Below are 23,380 nucleotides of genomic sequence, written 5' to 3' on the forward strand. Positions count from 1 at the left end.
TTTATATTTTTGAAAGTCACTAAATTATTTTCATGATGGACAGTTAAAAAATGTTGACACTCCCTGTCCTCTGGGGATAGTGACATCGTCTGGGAGGGGTCATTTTTGTACGCAGTGTTTTGGATCCACAAAGGATGAGACGAGGGTTTCCTAGTTAAGTTCTTTTCCCAGAAATGGAATTTAAGATATCAAAGGCATGTGAACACTTCCAAAAAATGAATGAATATCACTGGCAAAGAATTTTCTCTAGCCGTCGTACCAGTTTACACACCCACTGATACCGTCTGAGAATTCCAGTTGTTCTATATCCTTCTGAACACTTAGCATTGCTAGTATTTTTTGTTTTAACTATCATAGTGGGTATGTAGTACTTGTCACAGCCATTTTATTTTTTTTTAATTTTTAATTTTTTTAAAGATTATTTATTTGAGAGAGCGAGAGAGAGCGAGCACAAGTGGGGGGCAGAGGCAGAGGGAGAAGCAGGCTCCCCGCTGAGCAGGGGGCCCAATGCGGGACTCGATCCCAGGACCCTGAGATCATGACCTGAGCCGAAGGCAGCTGTTTAACTGACCGTGCCATCCAGGTGCCCCTGTCATGGCCATTTTAAATGAAGTCCCTCTAAAATGTCTTGGGCCTTCCAGTGTTTTTAAGCAGAATGGAAATGAAGTGGACGATCTGTTGCAGATATAACTAAGTTTGGATATTTTGAATAGTCATTCCTTTTGCTGTTTATGGTATGTCCACCCATTAGAGCGAGTGGTCCTTTGGTAATGCTGTCACCGTGGCTCCCTCTACAAGCTTCTCTGTGCCTTCACCAACAGAGAATACTCTAGAAGCTGTACGCTCCAGGCCCTGCTAAGTGCAGTATCAGGGCCGCAGAACCGCATCTGTGCATACTCTGTTGGCAGACCTCAGAAAAGTCTCTTCCCCTTTGCCTGCACAGCACGCTGTCCCAGACCCCCTTCCCGCTATCTGCCTCGACTGCTGTGGACTAGGATTCCTTTACTGTCCTCTGGGGTTGGCCTTCACTCCAGAGGCCAGCGGTGTTTGGCTGATGACCAGCGCGCTCAGCCCTTCTCTGTGGCGGCAGGGTGGGCTTGCAGAGAAAAGGGAAGGGTGCGTCTGGCAAGGTGAAGAGCCCGCAAAGTGAAAAGCCAGCAGGGCCCAGCTGCCCTGGGGGGGGGGGGGGGGGGGGGGAATGGAATCTGCTTATCTTGCTGACAGCAGGAGGCCTGAAATCCTGAATACTATTCACGCAAGATTCCCTGAAAGCATGGGACAGAAGATTGGGCCCCTTCCCAGTCTTCATTCAGGGTGAATTCCAGGGTGATTTCAGGTAATGCATACTTCTCAGTTCCACGTTCTCTCTTTGTCACATGTCACCAGACTTCCCTGAGAAAATGGTCAAGGCGGAGGGGGCCCGGAGAAGGCATCTGATTTAGCCTCCCTGCCCACCCAAGAACACCACAATTTTATGTTTGTGAATCTGCCTTCTTTAAATATATTTGCAATTGATCATTGCGTGCTCTTGATGATTCATGGTTTTTTTAGATGTCTGCGAGGACAATACGATAGAAACCCAGCGTACCCTGATTTCTTCCCTTTACTGCTCTGTGTGAACCCATGCACCTACAGAACAGTTAAATTAAATATGATGTAAAGATGCTCAGTGAATTACCTACCATTAATTGTTATTCTCTTGAGAGACTATCCAGGGTTGGTAAGCTGTAATCATGAAAGTCATCTGTTTTTCATCTTTATGCAGTTCTTTCCTATCCCCTGGCTGTTTCTTTGGCATTCTTTCATTTCTGTTGGACTCAGGTTTGAGAATTGAATAAATTAAGGCCCAGAACTTTTATAATCTATGGATTAAAAGGGAGCCTCCCGAGGCTAATGTCCCAATATTAGCCAATAAATAGGATCGTGGAGGTGAAAGTGTTTTCTACAGCTTCGCACAGAGAGAGAATGTTCCCTCACGTAATAGCCTAAAAGAGTGGCCTGATGGTCAATGTGTAGTATAAGTCAAAATGCAAAGAAATCTTCCACTTCCTTTGAGTTATGAACATTTTAAGTTGGACAGTCACAAAAGATACAGTTAAAAAAATCAGTGGCTTAGTCACACTCCCAAGTATTCATTTATTTATTTTTAAACATTATTTATTTATTTGAGAGAGAGAGAGAAGGAGCAGGGGGAAGCGCAGGGAGGGGCAGAAGCAGGCTCCCCACTGCACAGGGAGCCCGATGCGGGGCTCAATCCCGGGACCCCGGGATCATGACCTGAGCCCAAGGCAGACGCTTCACTGATTGAGCCACCCAGGCACCCCAAGTATGTTTGTTCATGTTCTTTAATTTGTATTGAATTTTATCTAAGCTCATTAAATTCCCATTGGATCTGGTTTCCACAATTAGCTATAGCCCATCTCATTGCTGCCATTCCCTCAAAGGGACAGGAAAGTTCTGTCATTATTGGTTTTGGTCGCTGGTGGACTGCTTCCTTGTGTAACTTCTCTCTGGAAAGTTTGAAGTAATCGAGATAACTGATCTCCCCTCTCTGAGAGACAGTCAGGTCAGCAGATATTTCTCCTGGCAGCTCTTCTTCCGTTTGGTATTTCCTTTCTCAGGACTGCGGGTGTGTGTAAAAAACATACTCCAGAAGAAAAAAGATTTCACATTTGCTTCTGCCTATTAGCCTCCCCCACTAGAAGAGCAGGGAAGAAGTGGCATTAGAACTCAGATTGCAAAAATAATGTCTTTTTTGCAAACATGCTAAGTAAGTCACAAGGGATCTGAGCAGGGGATCGACTGTATAGGGCATTTAGGAGAAAGAATGATTGCCAGCCCCACCTCCCCCAAGCCCCGCCGTCTGCCATGAAAGTGTCTCTACTATTTTTATTGATTATAAAAGTAATACATGCTGAACGTAATGCATATAAACAGTATTTGTAAAGTAGAAGGTGAAGTTCCCCATAGTCGGTGCTATTATTCAAGGGGTGTATATTGTCAACACGAACGGAATGGTACTCGGCATACTGCTCTGTAAGCTGCTTTTTTTCACTGAATATTTTGCAGGGTCTTCGCTACATCAGTGTCTGCAGATCTGTCTGCAGCATTCTTAGGATGAATCAGAGTTGATTTGCATCATCCCTCTCAGTGGACATCGTGGTCATTTCCCGTTTTCTCATATTCTAAACCTACTTTGTTCCCTATGTAGCCACCAGCCTCGTGTGGTAATTTAACTTAATTAAAATCACATAATGTTTAAAAATCAGTTCGCAGTCGCTCGCCACATTTCAGGTGCCCGGTAGCTGTATGTGGCTAGCACAGAGGAAGAACCTTCCCAGCATCGCGTGAAGTTATATTGGACAGTGCTGTTCTAAACCGCTGGTTTTCAGTATTTGTGTTTTTTTTCAAGTACATGTTTCTATTCCTTTATTCATCCATTCAACAAATGAGTATGTTGCCAGGCACTCTGCTCGGCACTTGGATATCTCACTCACAAAACATATAAGTACCTGTCCTCATAATGCTTAACTTTCTACCAGCAAAAGGTTTTGAGTATTCACTCCCGATAAATGTATGTGTACTACAAGGTGCATGTGTATCCTGTTCTGTTGTTAATATTATAAAACATAATATATGGAACAAATTAAAATAGAAATGAAAAAGAATAAGATAAAAAAATGTAAGTAATTTCCAGAGTAGTCTTCCCGTGTCGCCCCTTGGAGACCACTGTTCTGAGTGATGCTCTTGTACTAGGCGGCTCTTTCTGAAGATTCTTGGCATGCTGTTACCTCATTTTAAACAGGTAGCCCTTCTATTTTGATATTCCTTCTAAATATTTATTTCATAAAAAGTCCTCTTTTTTTTTTTTCTATCTGTAGGCTCCTTCCTACAGTTTGAATTTGTTCTTTTACTTACATATTCATTTAGGAAGCGTTTATGAAGTTCTTACCATATGCTAGGTGGATGCCGGGAAATGGAACAAGTCAGGGTTCCTGCTCTCAAATGAGACAAGTCAGCAGATCACTTATTCTAATACAGGGTGTTGCAGAAATGCAGGAAAGGGGCCTATAAAGAGAGAGATTCTTTGGGAGAATGGAGAACAGCTTTCATGACCTCTTTGCTGAGTTACTGCACTCTGTTTTGGGACTCAATGCAATCACATGTTTCTCCAACAGATACTGTGTTTCTCCACGGTATTCTCTTTTGAAAAATACAAAATTCTAAATCATCGATTTAAGGATATTAAACCGCTGTTGACTGTCCCGTTAAATATCTCTTTATGTTAAATGCTTACCTTTCGATTTTTAAACTTAGATCTTAGGGTTGGGAGGGCTCTGTATAGGACAGAGACGGAGTCCAAATAATTTTGTAGCTCCTGTTGTTTGAGAAGGGGAAACAGAATCATCCCCAGAGATGGTGTGTTGATTCATGCCTTCATTTAATAAATATTTATAAAATACCTTCTCTGTGGGGAAAAAAAGCACTGAATGCCAAAATAAATTTCTCACATGGGCTTTTAATTAGGGGATTCTGAAGAATATAATGGATGATACTATTTAGAGTAAACTTAAAATGAAAGAATTGATCATGTGCTGTTTATTCCCTCTCTTTTAGGGCAAGTTAAAGTGTTCCGAGCTCTTTACACATTTGAACCTAGAACTGTAAGTATTCAATTTTTAACTTCAAGATTGGCATAAAAACCTAAGGTGATTTCATTCAGATACTTCCTCTGGCCTAAATGGCCTGCCTTTTCTCTGATAGCCGTAAATGATTCACAGGAATGGGTGGTCAGTCACTTCCATGCAGTCCAGAGGTGTGAGAGCTAAGTCCCTCGGGTTGATCTGAAAGTGTTCCCCACCTTGAGGTCATGTAGTCCATCCTGTGTTGCTTTTTCCACTAGGGTGACATCACCCACTTTTAAAAATCACCAAGTGACCCACATGTAAAGCATGTGACCTTGTCTTAGTCATCCTTCCTGTGGGTTTCACGCTGACCTTCCTTGTTCTTCCTGTTGACCCTCTACTTCAGGCCACCTCATAAGGGCACCTTTTACCAACTATCTAGAGCAATTTTTTATGTTTCTGCTGTTTCTGGTGTCCATCCATCAATCCACCCATCCATCCTTGGTTTAGTGAGCACTTACTATGTGCCAGACCCTGGCCCAGGCCTCGGGGATGGTGCCACATCAACAGAAAGGGTGGCCTCATGGAGCTCCCATCCCAGTGGAGGGAGACAGACCGTAAGCAGACAAATGAACAGGACTATCAGGGCCTGATTGGTGCTATGAAGAAAAATAAGGAGGGTATGGGGCCAAAAGGTTCGTGGAGAAAGAGTTATTTTCAGCAGGGTGTCCAGGGATGAGCTTTCTATAAAGGTGACATTCGTGTGGAGACCTGAGGGAAGGGAGAGAGCCAAGGGAACAGTGAGGAGCGTCTTTGGTGGGTTCTAGAAACAGCAGGGAAAACAGCAGCTTAGAAAGTCGTGAATAAAGGAGAGGGAGGTAGGAGATGGGTTCAGAGAGCTTGGGTGGAGAGGGAGGGCAGATCACGTAGGGCCTCGTGGGGTAAGATGGAGGGTTTTGAGTCCAGGGTTGATTAGATACGTTTTAGAAGAACCACTCTCCCTGAGGGAAACCATCCAGCAGAGCAAGAGTGGGAGCAGAACGCCCAGACGGTTAGGAGGCAGAGGAAAGAGACCGAGCAAGGAAACCCGCTCTCTTGACGTTCCCGTCTTACTTACTAGAGATGGGAGCCTTCGTGCTGGGGACAGCAGCTTGCCGCTGGCTTTGTCTGGGTTTGCCGTGTCCCCTGTCGTCCCCAGAGCCGAGCATCTCAGAGGGTAGCACAGAACCAGATGGCGCCGAGCGTTGACTCACTATCGTCAGGCTGCGGCTGGCCCTCAAATTCCAAATCCGTGTGGCTGCCTGTGTCCTCATCAGCCATCTGCAGAATTTGGCTGTGAGCGGGCACCGAGATGTATATTTGGAGGCTTGCACGTGTGGGCGCCAGTCAGCGGCAGCAGGGAATGCAGCTAATAGGGGGTGTGCTTGGGTTCCGATGAGTTCTCCCAAGACTTTATCATCACAGTGTTCCTGGAACAAGAGGGGTTGGGTGGGTAGAGGTAGGTCTCGGGTTTTTATTCTTCTTACCAGGACGTTTCAGCGGCATCACCCCTGTGTCGGAGGAGTGGGGAATGAACGGGCCACGTGTCACCTTGCTCTGGCTGCCAGAACAAGGTCCTGCAAGACTACATGGCTTAACTGACAAAAATTTTTCTTAGAATTTTGGAGGCAAGGAGCCTCTCTCCTAGATGATTGTGTTCTCCCTGTGTCCCCACGTGCGTCGTCTTTCCTCTGTGCTTGTCAGTTTCCCAGTCCGCTCTTCTTAAAAGGACACCGGTCATATATGGATTAGGGCTCACTCGAATGACCTAATTTTAATTTAACTACCTCTTTAAAGAATCTGTCTCCAAATACACTCAACATTCTGAGGTACTAAGGATTAGGACTTCAACATATGAATTGAGTGGTGGGTGGAACACAAAAAGGTAAGGAAGTATGAGCCCCAGAAGTTGTTGTCTTTGTCCCCTGCTCACAGGAAGGCTGTCATTTCATGCGTCTGATTGTCCTAATCAGTGGTTTCCTAGGTTGCAAACCACCCGAGGTTGATAGAAGTGGGGGTGGGGGGTGCTCATCAGCTGCCCTCCTGGGCTGGTCAGTGTATAATAGATCATTCTTTGCAGCCCCCCCTCACTCTAGGAAGGGACCTGAATGTACTCAGTTTGAGACCAGACATGACTCCCGCCCCCCCCCCCCCCCCCCAGTATCCTGTTGGTCATCACCTTTGTCCTTCCTCACTGACTTCCTCCTCTTTTGGTTCTCATGTGCTTTTTCTTGCTTCTGGCCCATGGACTCCAGCTTCTCCATTCCATCTGCATTCTTCTGCCTGATTGATTTTCCTACAATGTAGCTTTGCTCCCATCATCTGCTTCACCTCTTTATTGAAGGGGATAGAGTCCCCTATGGTCAAGCCTGTTTCTAGCCCTGCAGTCCTCTGTCCCTTTCCCTTCTTAAACCATTCCGGTCTAGATGCACAGTAGAGAGATGCACAGTAGAACCCATCTCTGAACCCTTTCTACCCTCTCTGGGCTCTAATAACATACTTCCTTTTCCATAAAGACTTTCTGATTAACCCAGCTAAGAGGGGGTTGCCTTTTACACTTGGCATTTCTGTCCTGCTCCCCATAACTGTGTTTGGAGGGGGCAGAACACAGGGTTGTTCAGAGCTGGCCTTAGGTTTTAGGACCCACTCTGCCTCTTTAGCATCTGTGTGACCTGGGAAATTCGGGAATTCCCTAACCTCTGCACCTCAGCGTGCTCCTCTTTCAAGTGAGAATAATAATCTCATAGGGTTTTAGTGCGAATTAGGTGAGATTAATTGTGTGAAGCTGCTATTACTGTCAGGAGGGGTAGTGATTGCTGTATTTATAGACATTTAGCAAATAGTTTTGGTGGGTTGACATATTATTTTAATTCACCTCCAGTTCTGCCCCAGGATGGAATTTCACTACTGTTTTTTAAAAAAAATCATCGTTATTGGGGTGCCTGGGTGGCTCAGTCGTTAAGCGTCTGCCTTCGGCTCAGGTCACGATCCCAGAGTCCTGGGATCGAGTCCCCGCATCGGGCTCCCTGCTCTGCGGGAAGCCTGCTTCTCCCTCTCCCTCTGCCCTTCCCCCCCGCTCTTGCTCTCATTCTGTTTCTGTATCTCAAATAAATAAATAAAATCTTTAAAAAAATAATCTTAGTTATTATTGAATGTCCAGAAGAAAATAGATATTTAATTCATTCGTGTTCTGGAAGAGTCCATATTTAAAATGTTATTTTTTAATGTCCCTGCTCCCAAGGATCCTCGGCTGTGGAGCAGTGCTGCTAATTCATCCAGGATGTACCGGGTGCTCAGTAATGAGTATCCCACACCTGCTGCTCCCACACTCTGCCCCTTTCCACCTCCCCTCAATCCAGATGTTAAAGCGGAGGTGGCTGGCTGGGCAAGTAGCCTCTAGCTCCCGGCCTTCCTTTCTGCTTAAGTGCCTGTGCTAGACCAGTGATTCAGTATTTTGAATCCCATCCCAGAGCTAGTTTAGTTTTACATTCTTTTTCTGAATAAGGATTTCTGTTGGATGATGCAGGAAGCTCAGTTTGTCTGTCTCTATCATCTCCCTCAGCAACCACCCCTAGTGGGATGGATGCACTCTGGTACGTCCTGAACTGACCTGGCCTCCTCAAAGTCATTGGGACCAGGCAGGATGCAAGGGCTGAGCTGGCCTCTGCGGGACACTTGCTGACAAGTGCAGCACCCCAAGGAGGCCTGGGTCCAGCTTTGACCTACTCTTCTGTCCTCAGGATAGGGACAGCAGTGCCCAGCTTCAGTCTCGGTGATCCACGGGACAGCTAGAACACTGGGCAGTTTGTCACTCCTGGTTCTTCCTGCCAACCCATTTCTCTTCTATCTTGCTTGAAGGCCGGGGAGTCCTGGCGCCACTCATGCCTGTTTGGTTCTTAATTCTTGCCCAACCCCCAGTCCAATAAAGTCTCATACAGAGATCTGGCTGGACTGGATAGACCAGTGTCAAGACACACTGGGACAGAGGGAACAGCATTTTCTGTGTGCTGGCGGCATGTCGATTTCTAAAGGGGAAGCAGCAGGACCCCGCTCTGTCATGTCACGTTTTCTGACATGACTAGGTTTATCGCACTCTGCGGAGAGGCAGGATCCCTAGAATGGGATCCCAAAAGCTGAAGTAGGAGCCCAGCCCTGCCACTTACTCACTGTGTGGTTTGTGGCAAGTTCTTCAACACCCCTCTGAGCCTGGTTATGAAATGGAGACGATACCCGTGTTTTAACCCTGCCCCTCATGGGTTGTCCTGAGGATTGAACGAGGCTAAGCATGCTTTGCAAGTGTAAGGGGTTGGCTGTTGATTTTGTTGTTCTGCCTCATGTAGGGATGGGGAGTAGGGGCGAACAACAGATACTTACCTTGGCCACCACCTTTTAACCTGGTCATGATACCCTGATGACTAGTGATGGCTATGCATGACCCTTCCGTAAGAGAGAAAGCATAGGTGCTGGTGAAGGTTCCAGACTCTTAACTGTCGTGGTTCAAGTCTAGTGTCTACCACACACCTGCTGTATGGCTTTGGACAAGCTTCTCATCTGCAGTGTGATGACAAGAGTAACGCCCACCTCATGGGGTTGCTGGTGAGGGTTAAATTTGTTAATATTTGTAAGCGGCCAGACTAGTGCCTGGCTCTTAGTAGTCTTATAAAGTGGTAAATAAAAACATCCATGGAAAATTTGATTTGTAAAAATCTTTTTATTAATTCTTGGGGTTCCAGGTTGACACATCTGAAAAGTTTCATAAGGATGTTATGGTCTCTAAAATTTTTTATAAAATATATATTTTCATAAACCAACAAAATGAATGCCTTGGGAATTATATGTTACCAAGAATAAATGAAACAGGAATGAGAATATATATTACCAAGTTTGTACTCATCGCTCTAACATTGCAGTGGCCAGCAATTTGCTTGTCCTGATACCTTGTGGTTCTTCAAGGAGAGGGGCAAAGAGGAATGTGGTTGAAACCAAAGAACAAACTAGAAATAAAGTGCTTCCTTGATTGTGTCACTGTTTTCCCATTTCTGTTCCGTGAATGTGATGCCAGGAATTTAAAAGTAGACCCTCATCAAATCATTTACATTAAGTGCCCTGCAAGCAGTTTCTTGATGGAAAGTGTGAATATTTTAGGTAAAAATCTATGTAAGTTTTAAAATCATGAAAATGACCTTATTGTCTTTATTACTACCAATAGTGTGAAGAATTCGGTAGACCACGTCCGTAGCTAGGTTAGTAAGCACTGCCTCTGGTTCCTTTGGAAGAAGATATTTTACGGGGAGTAGCACTGTCTGTCTGGGAGCTATTGATTAAAAAGAGAATAAACTGTCCACTCTCCTTTCTCAGGGTGGAAAAATAGCGAGACCTTTTTTTTTCCCCTGACTGAAATCGACTGCCTGTTGTCCTTCCCTCAGTTGAAAAACAAGTCTCACCTAATAGGTGGCTTGTGGCATTCACCAGTGTTTGAACAATAGCCATTATTTTAAAAACTAAAGCAGCACTGAGAAGTATCGAAATGACTGTACTGAGTGACATTTTCCAAATGATGCATTTTACCAAACCGCAAAGCACAAGAATTACTTAAAAGACAGTAAGAATTGTAACTGTTCTTGACTTTTTATTGCCTCTAAATTTACTTTAATTTTAATTTTATTTTTTATTGCCCTTTTAAAAATTGAGGTAAAAATTCACATAACATAAAATTAACCGTTTTGAAGGGAACAGTTCAGAGGCATTTAGTATATTCACAGTGTTGTACAACCCCCACCTCTATCCAGTTCCAAAACATTTTCATCCTCTAAAAGAAAACCCTATATCCATGAAGCACTTACTTTCCATTGTTCCGGGCTCTATACTTTTTTTTTCCTAAATGAGAAGGACTCATCATAGGGATTTTTGTTTGTGTGCTTTTTTGAAGCTGTTTGTTCGATACCGTTTCAAAACATGCCTTTTTGGTTCAAGGGTGAATGAACTTACTACGTGTGGAAATTTAGGCAAACTTGACTTGTGATTTTAAAAGGAGGCCAACACCATAGGTAGGGATGATCTTTAATTTCCACGAAAGCCCCTTGTTAGACATAAGTGGGCAGGTTTAGTTCTTGGAGAGGTACAGGGTAAGAATGCGCTTCGGATGGCTCCAAGACCAGAGAGATCTCTTCAAGACATTGCACTCTTTCGAAACTCCGAGAAACTCAAAGTCCCTCCAAGAAAAGTGCTACGCTTTCATATATATTCTGTTTTCCTTGCTTTCTTACGTTCTACTTCATTCTCTCCTCTTAACCCTTATTGCCATCTCAAGGAGAGACAGTCAAATGGTGTTGAAGTTGCCAGCGAAGGCCGACCTTCCTGTTATAGGGATGGCCACTGTGTCCAGCTGGGGTGCTGGGTGGGCAGTGCGTCCCCTTTCTGGCCTCTCTGGGAGCGGTCCAGTTTGCAGCAGGGAAATACTAAGAGAAATAGTTTGTTTACCTAATCACTTTCTATATCCATCACATATTGGTAGTCTCTTGGTCACAGATCATCAGAACATGATAGAAAAAGATTAGGGAAGAACTTAGAGGGCTTTACTGTTTTTGCCCTAAATGCCTATTTCTAATAATCATAAAATCTATATCATCGAGTCTCCATAGGCTCAACTAATTTTGCATAGCTTGTGCTGTGTGTTAAGTCTAGACTCGGTAAATCAGTCGTAAATGCAACAAATGCTTCAGGAAGTGCCTTTTAAAGGAACTCAGCCAGGGCGCCTGGGTGGTTCAGTCGGTTAAGTGTCTGCCTTCTGCTCAGGTCATGATCCCAGGGTCCTGGGATGAGTCCCACATCGGGCTCCCTGCTCATTGGGGAGTCTGTTTCTCCCTCTGTCTCTGTGCCTCTCCCCGCTCATTCTCTCTCTCTCTCAAATAAATAAATAAAATCTTTTAAAAAATAAAGGAACTCAGCCATTTTTTAGTATCATTAATTATCATTTGGTAATTTTTATATTTGAATGCATAATGCACCTAAGTATTTATGTATGTGGTTGCTTAAAGGATGGTATAGCCGATACAGTCTTCGTTTATTATATCCAGGAGGAAATAGTTATAATAATGATACAGATCAGCTTTGAAACTAAATAAGTTAGTAGTGCAGAGTCACATTTACATCCCTGGTCTGTAACTGAGAGAGGAGATAAATGGAAAAATGAATGGATGAGATAATTTGTTTCACTAGCTTGAGTTTTATTTGTACAGAACAGCAACTATAATCAGAAATATCAAAGCCTGTTTAAAAAACATTTTTCCAACCAAAATTATGAAAGTAATACATGCTCATGATAGAAAATTTGGAAAAATGTGTCTATATATTTCATGCATAATTGTGATCTTATCCTGTGTGAAATTTTGTGCTTCACATTCTTCACTCAACATGACAACGTGAATATTTCCCAGGATCTGAAACTTGCTCGTAATAGGCATGGTCCTATATACCTACAAAGTCATGCTGGTAAGCATTAATGTAGTGATAGGAAAAAGATGCTTAATTAAAGCACCCGGCTATCTTCAGAGAGTTTGCAGGACATTTGGCTGGTACAACCTGGAGTGCATATTGTCTGTATCATCAGATAACCCCTGAGAGCTGCTTGTGGTCTGGACGTTCTGAGTTACTGCTACCCATTTTCCTGCTCTTTAGCCTTATTAATGGTTGAATTATGTATTAACTATCCTTATATATGAAATGTTCATTCTCTCTGAACATGAAAAGATAGGATAGTTGTTTTCTCAAAATAAGCAGGTAGTAGATGTTGACATGAAAGTATTTAAGGATTGAAACCTAATCCTTTAGACAAGAGCCAAGCTCCTGGCTGTTTTTCATGGTTTTAAATTCTAGACATTTATCCTTTTACGAAAAAATGTACATCACCTTTTAGAATTTTTACAAGAAAGTAGTTTTATTAATATTCTGTTTTGATAGAGAAATGCCTTGCTTTCATTGTGGAAGAATATAAGATGTGTGCGTAGGAGGGAATTCTTATATGTTATGTATGCAACTCTTCGAAGTTCATAATGGGAAAAATTCAGCTTTCTAAACATATGTTAGTTTGTCAGTAATGTTTCATTATGTGGTCTGTGTGCAGATTTAAGTATCTAAAAACCACATTGTCTGTAAGGTACTTTAGGATTTGAAATTCATATAATTATTAGCGTCATCATTATATTCTAATTCATGAAAAATCACATGAAGTCAAACTGTATATATTTTTTCTTTCAGCCAGATGAATTGTACTTTGAAGAAGGTGATATTATCTACATTACTGACATGGTAAGCTCAGCTAATATTTTGTAATCCTACATATGAACTAAAGATACATAAGGCTATTTTGTGTAGCTGTAACATTGTACAGTATTTAAATGTTTATCTGTATAGAAATACGTATGCCCAGTTTGTTCATTTTAGCACAATTTGTAATAATAGCATAAAATTAGAAGTAGCCCTTATGTCCACCTGTAAGAAGATAGTTGAGTAAGTTTTGTTATATCCACAAATAGAGTATTATGCATTTATAAAAAGGAATGAGGAATATCTCTAAATGCTATTATGGAGTAATTTAAGTAAAAAAATGCAAGGTAAAAAAAAGTGTGAACAGTATGCCTTATTTACCTAAGAGAGGTTATATGTATAACTGTTTTCTTCAGTTTAAAACAAAAAGTCAAAGGAGGAATCATCGAATAAAATTTTAAAAAATAGTTTCTTCTATGTGAGGGAAGGGAAATAGGGTAGAGGGAACATGGAATAAAGACTTTTAAAAAAATGACACCTTGTTTTGGAGATCTGACTTTGGAGTCATGTAAACTTTTGCATAGTTATAAAATGAAATGGTAAAAAAGCAATCCCTGAAATTTAAAAGCAGAATGAATCAAATGAAATTAATTGTATCCCAGGTAATTGGCATAACCATACAGAAAGGAACTGTTCAAGTGACCTTAAAACTCAGCAGTTAGACTGAACATCTCCAGTAGAATATACATGAAGGGCAAAAAGGACTGGCAAGAAAAATAACTGTAACCTGGTTTTAATTATCATCTTGTAGCAGAAGCCTTGGCATTGCTCTGCTGAGATTGTTGCATGTGTGTTATGGTTGAGAGCAAATGAGTCATTAGGTCAGTGATCCTGACAACTGGGATTTTCAGCCTGCAAGAAAAGATACACGGATGTAAGATCAATGAGGTTAAATAAAAACCCCATAGCTCTGCATCTGTATTGCAAGTATGTTGTATTTTATCTGCAATAAAATAAAAACATGTCCTGCTCTGTCCTTTGAAAAGGCCTAGGAAAAAAAAATGAGCGACCCAATAATAATATGTTATTTTGCACTCAAAGGAACAAGGCTCTGTTGAGAAATACATGTTACCAGGTTGGGGGCAGCAAAGGTACAAGATAATCTGAGAACACCGTGTTATTAGAAAGCAAGGAAGCCTCCAGAGACAACGAGGGTCACAGTAGAAAGACAGGACCGAAACTGAAGAGGCTGCCACTAGTCAAAGATAGGACAATTTGAACAGTCAATTAGGGCAACACTCCCCAAGGATTGAAGCACATTTTCTATGTTTAAATCCATGAGCTGCCAATAATACTTCAAAAAACCCAAACATCATTCTTCACCCTGAGCGGATGCCAGGGAACCAACGTTTTATTCTGACAACTTCAGTTAAGGAAAATAATGAGCATAGATTCTGCCTTTTCTCTATGAACTTCATCTCTGGGTAACCTGAGAGTTGATGAGGGAGAACTTTTCTTTAGAGAGATATTCTGATTGTTTAAGTGAAAAAGGAATGATAGAATGTCACCATTTTGCAGCCCCCAGGAAATAATGGAGAGACCACCAGACATTATGTGTCTCCTGATGGAAGAAATCAATACTACAATAGTCTTGCCCAGAAAACTGAATCTGAATCTAATTAAGCCTCTAGAACTAACAACCAATTTATAGGCAATAGGGGGAACAGAGGAACACATTTTTGGTAACACAGATGCAACAGGCAAAATCCAGACTGTTTGAAACTCAGCAGAACAAATAAACTGGTTTCTTCAACAAATACACTAAGCAACAAGTGTATTATGAAGGAATGAAAAAAAAATGGAGGGAAACCTATATACTAAAAGAGACCAAAGAGGCAAATCAGTCAGTCATATTGTATGGCCCTTATTTGGATTCTAAATTGTGGGACAACTGGAAAATTTTAATAGTGATCTAGATATTTGATGATATTAAGGAATTATTGAAATAAATTTTAAGTTATGATAATGGTTTTATGTCTTTGGAAGAAAATCCTTATCTTTCAGAAATACATACTGAAATATGTACAAGTGAGCTAATACAGTGTCTACAGTTCATTTCAAGATAATCTGAAGGGGAGGGAGGTTGTGGGTTATATATATGAAACAGTTGGCCATGAGTAAATAATTTATGCAGGTGGGAGATGAGTTTATGTAGGTTCATTATCCTGTTTTTTTCTACTTTTTATAGGTTTGACTTTTTCTAAAATAAAGTTATCCCAAAAATGAAGCTAAAATAAAGAGATCTTTAGAAAAAAAAATCTCCGGGATGCCTGGGTGGCTCAGTCGGTTAAGCGTCTGCCTTCAGCTCAGGTCATGGTCCTGGGATCGAGCCCTGCGTCGGGCTCCTTGCTCAGCAGGGAGCTGCTTCTCCCTCTGCCTGCCACTTCCCCTGCTTGTGTTCCCTCTCTCTCTGTCTGACAAATAAAAGAAAATCTTTAAAAAGAAAAATCTTCAAGCTAAGAGAAATTAGACTCTGGACAAAAAAATTCTATGGATAGTTTAAAATTCTATGGATTGTTTTCTTCCCTTTCATAGGATCTCTGATGTGTGTGGTTGTTGAGGTTCTGTGATGAAGTGTATTGTGTGTGTGACAGGCCAATGTGGGTATATTTGTACTTTAATGATAGGGGGAACGGACATTCATAACGAGGGGGTGAGGAAACTTGGTGGTTGTGACCAGGGCCGATGGACAGTCTGTAGAACAGGTGAAGTCCCTGAGCCAGATGGGTTTGTTTGTTCTTTTTTTTTTTTTGAAGATTTTATTTATTTATTTGAGAGAGAGAGTGAGAGAGGCAGAATGAGCAGGGCAGGGGCAAAGGGAGAGGGAGAAGTAGGCTTTCTGCTGAGCAGGGAGCCCGATGTGGGACTCGATCCCAGGACCCTGGGATCATGACCCGAGCAGAAGGCAGACACTTAACCGACTGAACCACCCAGGCGCCCTGAGCCAGATGGTTTTAAAAGTGATTGAACGTAAACTGGATTTGGTACCACTTAATCTAACTCTTCTTTCACTAGAGTGATACCAACTGGTGGAAAGGTACCTCCAAAGGCAGGACTGGACTCATCCCAAGCAACTATGGTAAGCATGGCTGTGGTGGTTATTACTTTGTTTCTACTGTGTGGACTTTCAATTTCCTGGTTCCTGAAGCCTTTCTGCTTGCTGCCGGGGCTGAGAAATCTGGTATTTCATTGCTGGTATAGGACATTGTGTACTCCATGAATCTCTCCGTAATAAAAGGGGAATGGGCACTGGAGGTACTTGAATTTGATTCTTTGGCTTAAGAAAATGCATTGTAGCACGCTTGATAGAACCCCAGGTTTCCAAAGAAATGCTTATGGCTTTCCTTTATCCAGCTCTTAGAATGTTTTTTTTTCTTTTCTTTTGCTGTTAAACCAAATCTCAGATGGTTTCTCAGCCTAGCCCTTTCTTTGGTGATGAAGTGACCTTGCCTTGTTAATTCACGTCTGGGGCAGTTATGTTCATTAAATGGGTATCCAGGCCGTTTGAGGAGCTTGAGTAGTGAGAGGTGGCCTCTGCCATGAAGCCACTTCTGGTTGGAAGAGGGACAAACAGACCAAGTACTTCTGTAGAGAACAGCAAAGTAGAGTAAAAAGAGCACAGGATTGGTAAACAGGGTTTTAATCCTTTTTCTTCCACTTCTTAATCACAAGGGACTTGAGTGAAGGCACTTAACCGCTGTCCCTGGGACTGTTTCCCCATCGGTGTAATAAGAGGTTTGATTTCAGTCACTTCCAAAAATTCCTTTTGACGTCAGCATTAGATGAATCCCTAGACCAGTGGGGCTGGCGTCAGGCACCAGTTCCAACCACCGGCACAGGACTTAGAAAATTGCAAGGAAGGGACTGCTGCAAAGTTCCTAGGAGAGCAAAGAGGGGGAGGGGAAGGGAGGGGGAAGTGAGAGCTGAGGTCTGGGGCCCCACGCAGGGGCCCCGCTTGCCCTGATCTAAAGGTGATGCCGTTCTGGGTTAAAAAAAAGACTTGAAACATTTCTACGTTCCTCTAACCTTTGCACTCCATTTCTAGCCAGTCACAGACAGTGAGCATGTAAAATGTTCCCCTGTTGCTTTGCATGTCCAGTAGCCAAGGGAGTGTCCAGTTACAGCTCTTTATGGCGGGAGGGGTTGGGTCTGACATCTGTTTTGAACCGCAGTCTTCGTGTGGTCACTCCTGCTGATTCTGGGACAGCAGAGAACACACCTTCCTCAGAGGCAGGTAGAGATGCTGCTTGCCCTCTGTAAATACGGGAAGCAAACCGTTTCCCCCTCGTGCGTGCCCCCCACGTGCACACACACAAGGGAAACAATTATTTTCAGCCGTCTTCAAAGTAGGGTATTTTTACAGAATGTAAAAATGAACATTGAATGTTTCCCTTCGCATTTTTGTGACTCAGTTTATGACATACTTGAGTATACTGGTATGCAGGGCACAGATCTCTTTGCTTCTGCTTATACTTCCAGTTAATTAGTGTGTGGCTTTTGTTTATACTCCAGTTAATTGCTGTGGTGTTGCCTTATTGCTTAGCTTGGTTTCGTTTAGCAAATAATTCAGCTTCTTTTAAAGCAGGAAGCATCAGTTTGATTTTCTGCTGTTTTTTTTTTTTTTTTTTTAAATCCACACTAAAAGGGCTGTCGTGTGGTGGAAGGCCCTGGCACTCGGGAAGCCGGGGGACTGCGAAGTGGCTTCAGTGAGTCATTGGGGTGGCACTCTCAACATTGGCTTTGCTCTTTTTATTTTCAATCTAGTGGCTGAGCAGGCAGAATCCATTGACAATCCATTGCATGAAGCTGCAAAAAGAGGTAGGTGTGATTGTTTTTGATTGAGATACCCAGGAGTAAAACACACAGATCTTAATTATATAGTTTGATGACTTTTGACAGGTGTGTACACCTATGTCACTGACGTCCAGATCAAGATCTAGAACACTTCTGTCATCCCAGAAAGTTCCCGTTCCAGTTAAATCCCTGCCTCCCCCCAGAGGCGATCTCTGTTCTGCCTTCTCTCACCCTCGAGAGAGAAAATGTGATTAAAATGATTTTTATATTTCCTTAAGTAAGCTCTACACCCCAGTGTGGGGTTTGAACTCACAGCCCCGAGATCAGGCGTCGCGTGCTCTACCAGCTGAGCCGGCCAGGCACCCCTATGATTTTAAAATTTTCAATGCCAGCCACCAGACACTTCTGAGTACTTTACTTACCTTGTGCTCAGTGGCAGGTGGAAAGGCATTGCCTGTGGCTCCCAGAGCTCGACCTCTGGCAAGGGGAGAGATGTGTGTAAGAGACCGTTACAAGGTGGTGTCAGAAAAACAACAATCGAAGTATGTTTAAGTCAAGCAGGTTATAGAGGCCACGATGAGTAACTAGACGGCAGGAGGGTGGAGGCCTCTTGTGGGACTAACGTGGGAGAGTGTTGTTATAGTGCAGGTGTGTGGGGTGAGGGTGAAGTTGGGGAGGGAGGGAGCGAAAGGGGTGGGCCTTGGACCTGGGACTTTATCCCGTACATCAGTGGTTTCCCCCTCAAACGCTGGGGTATTTGTTAACGCCTGACTGTTGACTTGGGGATGCTCCTGGCACCTTTTGGGTAGTAGATGCTGGGGACATAGCTACGGGCACAGGTCAGCCCCACAACAAAGACTTCTCCAGTCCCGCCATTGACAGGGCCGCTTTGAGAAGCCCTGCTGTTGTGGACATGGGGAGTTTTTATAAGGCCTCAAGGTGCTCTCTTTCATTCTATTCCAGATCTTTTAGAAACGTGAATGTAGAAAAGGAAATTATTTTTTTAGAATGGTGCATAGGTAGAACTACTAAGCTGACATTTAAAAAATCATTAGTACCTGAAACTAATATTACACTATATGTTTGATAACTGGAATTTATTTATTTATTTATTTATTTAAAGATTTTATTTATTTATTTGACAGAGAGAGACACAGCGAGAGAGGGAACACAAGCAGGGGGAGTGGGAGAGGGAGAAGCAGGCTTCCCACCGAGCAGGGAGCCTGATGCGGGACTTGATCCCAGGACCCTGGGATCATGACTTGAGCTGAAGGCAGACGCTTAACGACTGAGCCACCCAGGGGCCCCGATAACTGGAATTTAAGTAAAAACTTGAAACTAAAGAACAAAGTGATTTGCAAATTAGATATTTGGGGCATTCGCCAGAGGATTTTAAATTACTAGTTATATTTAACTGTGAGAGCAACAGCTCTGAGCAGGTTATTTTGTGTTTATTTCCTTATTTTCTTATCAGAACTGAAAGTACATTTTAATATGAAAATGAGTAGTATGTACTTGTTCTTAGGTTTGACTGTTTTCCCCCAAGTTCTAGGATTTCACAAAGGAAAAAATTACATGTATGTATTTTTTACAGAGTCAGACAACCATAAGTAGACTCATTTAGGCAACTCTTCCCATTAACTGACCATTAAAAATTGATGTACAGCCCCACAGAGCTTACTCGTATTTTGTCACTTACATGCACGCGGATCAGCATGTATGTGTGGCCAGTCTGTATGTACCATAGACTGAATGCTTGCATCCCCTCAAGATTCAGATGTTGAAACCTAACCCCAGTGCGGTGGCGTTTGAAGGTAGGGCCTTTGGTGGGCTCTGCCCTCGTGAATGGAACCAGTACCGGTAGAGACCCCGGGGAGCTCCCCTGCTCTTTCTGTCCAACGGGTGGAAAGACAGTGTCCACGAACCAGGAAGCAGGCTCTTACTGGACACTGAATCTGCCGGCACCTTGACTCTGGACTTCCCAGAACGGTGACAAGTAATTTGTGCTGTTTAAGCCTTTCCTACCCTCCCCCACCCCCAAGTTGTTGTTAATGCTTTTCATTAATATAGTGCAAGCGAAAATGTACCATAATGAATGCATTACTGGGTAGGTCTTCATTTCAGACTTGCTGACGAATCCATTCTAGATGGGAATTTATGGAGGATGCAATGGATTCCAAAGCAAAGCAAAACAAAACAAAACAAAACAAAACACCAAACCCTTTTTCTCGTGTTTTTATAAATGTGAAATTTTTTCAGGCAACTTGAGCTGGTTGAGAGAGTGTTTGGACAACCGAGTTGGCGTTAATGGTTTGGACAAAGCTGGAAGCACTGCCCTCTACTGGGCCTGCCACGGGGGGCATAAAGGTATGTCTTCTGTGTGTTATCCTCAGAGTCCACGTTCCTGACACGGTGCTCCACAGAGAGATGATGGATTTACAGAAATGAAAAAAGAGATGATTCTTTTCAAGTCCTTTAGAACATGGGTCAGAAGCCTTGTGAAGCAGTAGGCAGAATGCTCCCTTCGTGGACCTCTCTCACTTGAAAGACTGGAAACTTCCTTTCCTCTCCCGGGCTCAGAAAGGTGACAGGAAAACAATAGTCATGTAAAAACAAACCCCACAATCTAATCTTACAGAAGAAAGGGGCAGGAGTGACTCCTCCAGCTTAGCTTTTCCCAAGATACGCTTTCGTGATGTACATTTTAAGTTGAATGCACGCTGTTCGATGTAGGAGAAAGATGGCATTTGCTTAAGTTAGTGATCGTTGGTAACCTTCTCAGTTATAATCCAGTTATAATCAATAATATGACAAGTGGAATTTCTAGGTCTGTTTCAGCCTGACCAAATATCAGCCACACCCATTTACCTCTCCCTACAACATACACGCAAAACAGACACCACAATCAGAAACAGAGCATCCAGCAGATTAAATAGCAGAGCCAAAGGAAAGTTTCTGGCCGTTCCCCAAAAGGAAGCCGATCTTATTTTAGCTCATAAACACAGATTAGTTAAATGAATATAAAGTGGCATAGCAAATGTAGAGAGTTCTACAGTGATTGCCCCGTGTCAAAATGCAAAAGCCAGATTATTTGAAAGCAACTTTTCCCTAGATAATTCTACTTTTTAGGTTCTTAAGTCTTGTACTTATATAAATTCAAAAAATTTTGTTATACGGATGTTCTTGAAGATTCTTCTAAAGAACCGTCTCTTTTAAAATTATTATGCCTAGTCTTGTCAGCCGTTTCCTTTTTATTCTTAAAGAATATCTTTCCTCTTTGAATTTCAGACATAGTGGAAATGCTGTTTACTCAACCAAACATTGAACTGAATCAACAGGTAAGATCGTTTATGCGGAAGTCGGTGGTCATAACACACCTGCGTTGTTCTGTAGGTGTAGCTTACGGGCATGCAAAGTCCTGTCTTTGTGCCTTGAAGTGACCTTTTCCCATTTAGTATCTTTCATACAATTTTTAATCAAAACACTACAAATAGTTAAAAAGTTTCTATTGTACTGAAGTCCAAATTGCATAAAGCCCAAAATGCCTACTGTACTCCTTCCTTCCCACTCACTCCTTTCGGCTCTTAGCTCTTTCCTCTCACCTTCATGTTACTAAGGAAGATGCCTACAGAGCTGTCTCCTAAGTCATCATCTTCAGAAATGTTTCGGTGTCCTTTCTGAAGGTTCCAGCTTACTACTTCCCCCAGTCTCATCTGCCGGCTCCGAACCTTTGCTCCTCTGGTCCTCCCCCACGTAGCCTATCAGAGTTTCCGGTTATGGTACTCTCCAGTGCTTACAAGTATTATGGCTATTTAAATATTGCTCACCTTTTGTGTCATTTTTGTTTCTGGACTTACTTTTATTTAGCTGGCTTTTGGTTTTTTATCTCGCTGGAGACTTCCACACTGTTTCACGTTCTCTTGACATACTTTTTCATAATGTAGAAGGTAACTGCTTTCTCCCCCCCCCCCCCCCCCCCCGAATGGTACTGGTACTTCCCGAAGTCCTCATCCTCATTCTCTGATCTGAGCAGCTTGGTCTCTGCTGCCCTTTGCTCTCTTCCTGGGAAGCCTTACCTTCCCCTTCCTTCTATGGTGTGTTTTCACTTGTCTGCATCCTGTGGCTGCCATCCTGTTGTTGAAGAACATCTTCAAATAGATTCCTGAGAAAGGGGACCAAGGGATTGATGATGTGGCTGACAAAATTCAAGGCTGAGAATGATTTCCCTTAGAATTTTGCAGGCAGGACTCTAGGGTATTCAGTTTTTAGGATTGCTTTTGAGAGGTTTGATGCCATTTTGATTCCCATTCTTTTGTGATCTGCTTTTTCTCTTGCTCAGAATTGTTACTCTGACCGTGGTGTTCTGAAATTTCACCACAATGTGCTTTAGAGTGGGTCTCTTCCCAGTAACGATGGTGGACTCTTTCAGCCTGGAAAAATATTGTCTGTTGTTTCTTTTCCAGTTTTTACTGACCATTGTCTTTGTTCTTTGGTTCTGGAATGCCCGTTCATAGAGAGGTAGGACCTCTTAACATTGAAGCTCCAGTTATTTTAGTTTTTCTCAGAGATTTTCTTGCCTTTATGTTGGTTACCTTTTTAATTCCTTAATGTCCAGTGTAAGTTTTCTATTGCAGTGTAATAAAAAAACACAAACTCAGCAGCTTAAAATGACACCATTTGCCTTATACTTTCTGTAGATAGACCGGAATTCTGGGTTCTCTGCTGAGTCTCATGGGCTGGAATCAAGGGATTAGCTGGACTGGGTTCTCATCTGGAGCTCAGATCCTGTTCCAGGCTTACTCACGTTTGTCAGGAGGATTGAGTTTCTTGCACCCATAGTACTCTGGCCTGCAGCTTTCAGAGATCACCCCTCTTCATAGACATTTCCCAACATGGCTATTTGCTTTCTTCTTTAAAGCGAGTAGGAGATTGTGTCTCTGAAGCTGTACCTTTGGGAAAGGGCCCACCTGATAAGGCCAGGCCCACCTGGTATAATCTCCCTTTTGATGAACTCAACATCAACTGATTAGAAACCTAATTATGGGAGTGATATCCCATTATATTCCTTAGTCTCACCCACACTCAAGGTGGAAGAATTCTTCAGGGGGTTTATCCTAGGGGGCAGGAGTCTTGGGCACCATCTTAGAATTCTGTCCACTATAAGCTCTTTCTTTTACTCTGATTATTACTTTTAAGTAGCATCTTTTCTTGTTCCATTATGCTCTTTCATGTTATATCTCAGATCTATTAATTACAGCTTTTTACAACATTTTCTGCCATTAACTGTACTGTGTCTGTCCCCCCTGAGATCCATTAATTTTGTTTTAATCCTTTCTCAAATAATGGAGGCTTTCCTAGTACCTAGTATTTCCAAATACCTAGTATCTTTGTCTATCCATTCATGTTGAAGTGTGATAGACGTTCTGCATGCTTATGGGGCTTCTCCATAGGGTGAAGTAAGGTCCTAGCTGTTTCGCTGGGTGATATCCAGCTGTCAGTGTGAATACCCTCTCCCTCTTCCACATGTGGGGCTGTTCAGCTTCACCAGAGAACCATCCTCCAACCTCCTGCCCGGGGGGTAGATGCTAGACCTTGCA

At 42.7% G+C, this 23,380-nt stretch overlaps 1 protein-coding gene across 1 annotated transcript in view; it reads left to right on the forward strand.

Moving 5' to 3' along the window:
* OSTF1 (osteoclast stimulating factor 1) overlaps nt 1-23,380 on the forward strand; it is a 51,056-nt gene that overhangs the window by 17,873 nt on the left and 9,803 nt on the right. The window contains exons 2-7 of the mRNA XM_032427529.1: nt 4,618-4,664; nt 12,921-12,971; nt 16,005-16,068; nt 17,754-17,807; nt 20,043-20,150; nt 21,072-21,121. Of these exons, the coding sequence (XP_032283420.1) occupies nt 4,618-4,664; nt 12,921-12,971; nt 16,005-16,068; nt 17,754-17,807; nt 20,043-20,150; nt 21,072-21,121 (374 nt within the window). The remainder of the gene's footprint in view (nt 1-4,617; nt 4,665-12,920; nt 12,972-16,004; nt 16,069-17,753; nt 17,808-20,042; nt 20,151-21,071; nt 21,122-23,380) is intronic.

Source organism: Phoca vitulina, unplaced genomic scaffold (genome assembly GCF_004348235.1).
Source record: "Phoca vitulina isolate PV1807 unplaced genomic scaffold, GSC_HSeal_1.0 scaffold37, whole genome shotgun sequence".
Lineage (NCBI taxonomy): Eukaryota > Metazoa > Chordata > Mammalia > Carnivora > Phocidae > Phoca > Phoca vitulina.